Source organism: Lucilia cuprina, chromosome 6 (genome assembly GCF_022045245.1).
Source record: "Lucilia cuprina isolate Lc7/37 chromosome 6, ASM2204524v1, whole genome shotgun sequence".
Classification (NCBI taxonomy): Eukaryota; Metazoa; Arthropoda; class Insecta; order Diptera; family Calliphoridae; genus Lucilia; species Lucilia cuprina.
The window spans coordinates 42,141,264-42,142,360 of NC_060954.1; the positions used below are offsets into that span (position 1 = coordinate 42,141,264).

Sequence of the window (1,097 nt, forward strand, 5' to 3'; positions counted from 1 at the left end):
TTCAGTTTTAGTTCAGTTCTAGTTCAGTTCTAGTTCAGTTCTAGTTCAGTTCTAGTTCAGTTCTAGTTCAGTTCTAGTTCAGTTCTAGTTCAGTTCTAGTTCAGTTCTAGTTCAGTTCTAGTTCAGTTCTAGTTCAGTTCTAGTTCAGTTCTAGTTCAGTTCTAGTTCAGTTCTAGTTCAGTTCTAGTTCAGTTCTAGTTCAGTTCTAGTTCAGTTCTAGTTCAGTTCTAGTTCAGTTCTAGTTCAGTTCTAGTTCAGTTCTAGTTCAGTTCTAGTTCAGTTCTAGTTCAGTTCACCTTCAGTTCTAGTCCAGTTTATATATTTTGAAATTTATAGAAATTTTTTACATTAAGTTATTAGTCATAAATTAAATTTGGTACTAAATACGTTCCATCACAGATAGTATAGTGTCGTATCATCAATTCAATCCACTTAGTACTCTTGACGTGGTACTCGTAAACATTTTCTTTGTAGTCATATTAAAATAATACTAATTGAAATAAGATGTTTTTTGTTGTTGTTGACGATCTGATTGTTGCTGTTGCTGCTCTTGTTCAATTGTATTACATTCAATTGTTGTTTCCAAACAATAAATAAGTATTTGTACTTTTGACAACAAACATATATTTAGTACTAAAAGTATAAACGGAATATGTATGATTCAGGCAAATATGTTTGCATATACATACACATATATGTATGTACATGCAAATATATTTGCACATACTTTCATATGTATGTATGTATGTATGTATGTATGTATGTATGTATGTATGTATGTATGTATGTATGTATGTATGTATGTATGTATGTATGTATGTATGTATGTATGTATATGCCTGAAAGAACGATTACATTAAAAATAAAAACAAATACGATGAAACTGTTTACAAAATTTTACAACTTATAATTTAACTATGAAATTAGATAATTGTCTTATTGGCTATATCCATGCTTCAAGTTCTGTTCTAGATCTGTTTTAGCTCTGCTCTAGTTCAGTTCTAGTTTTGTTCTAGTTCTGTTCTAGTTCTGTTCTAGTTCTGTTCTAGTTCTGTTCTAGTTCTGTTCTAGTTCTGTTCTAGTTCTGTTCTAGTTCT

General features: G+C 30.0%; 1 protein-coding gene across 1 annotated transcript in view; it reads right to left on the bottom strand.

The window, feature by feature from the left end:
• Positions 1-490: 490 nt before the first annotated feature.
• LOC124420626 overlaps positions 491-1,097 on the bottom strand; it is a 7,945-nt gene continuing 7,338 nt past the window's right edge. Inside the window, exon 4 of the mRNA XM_046954102.1 lies at positions 491-633. Coding sequence (XP_046810058.1) covers positions 491-633 — 143 coding nt within the window. The remainder of the gene's footprint in view (positions 634-1,097) is intronic.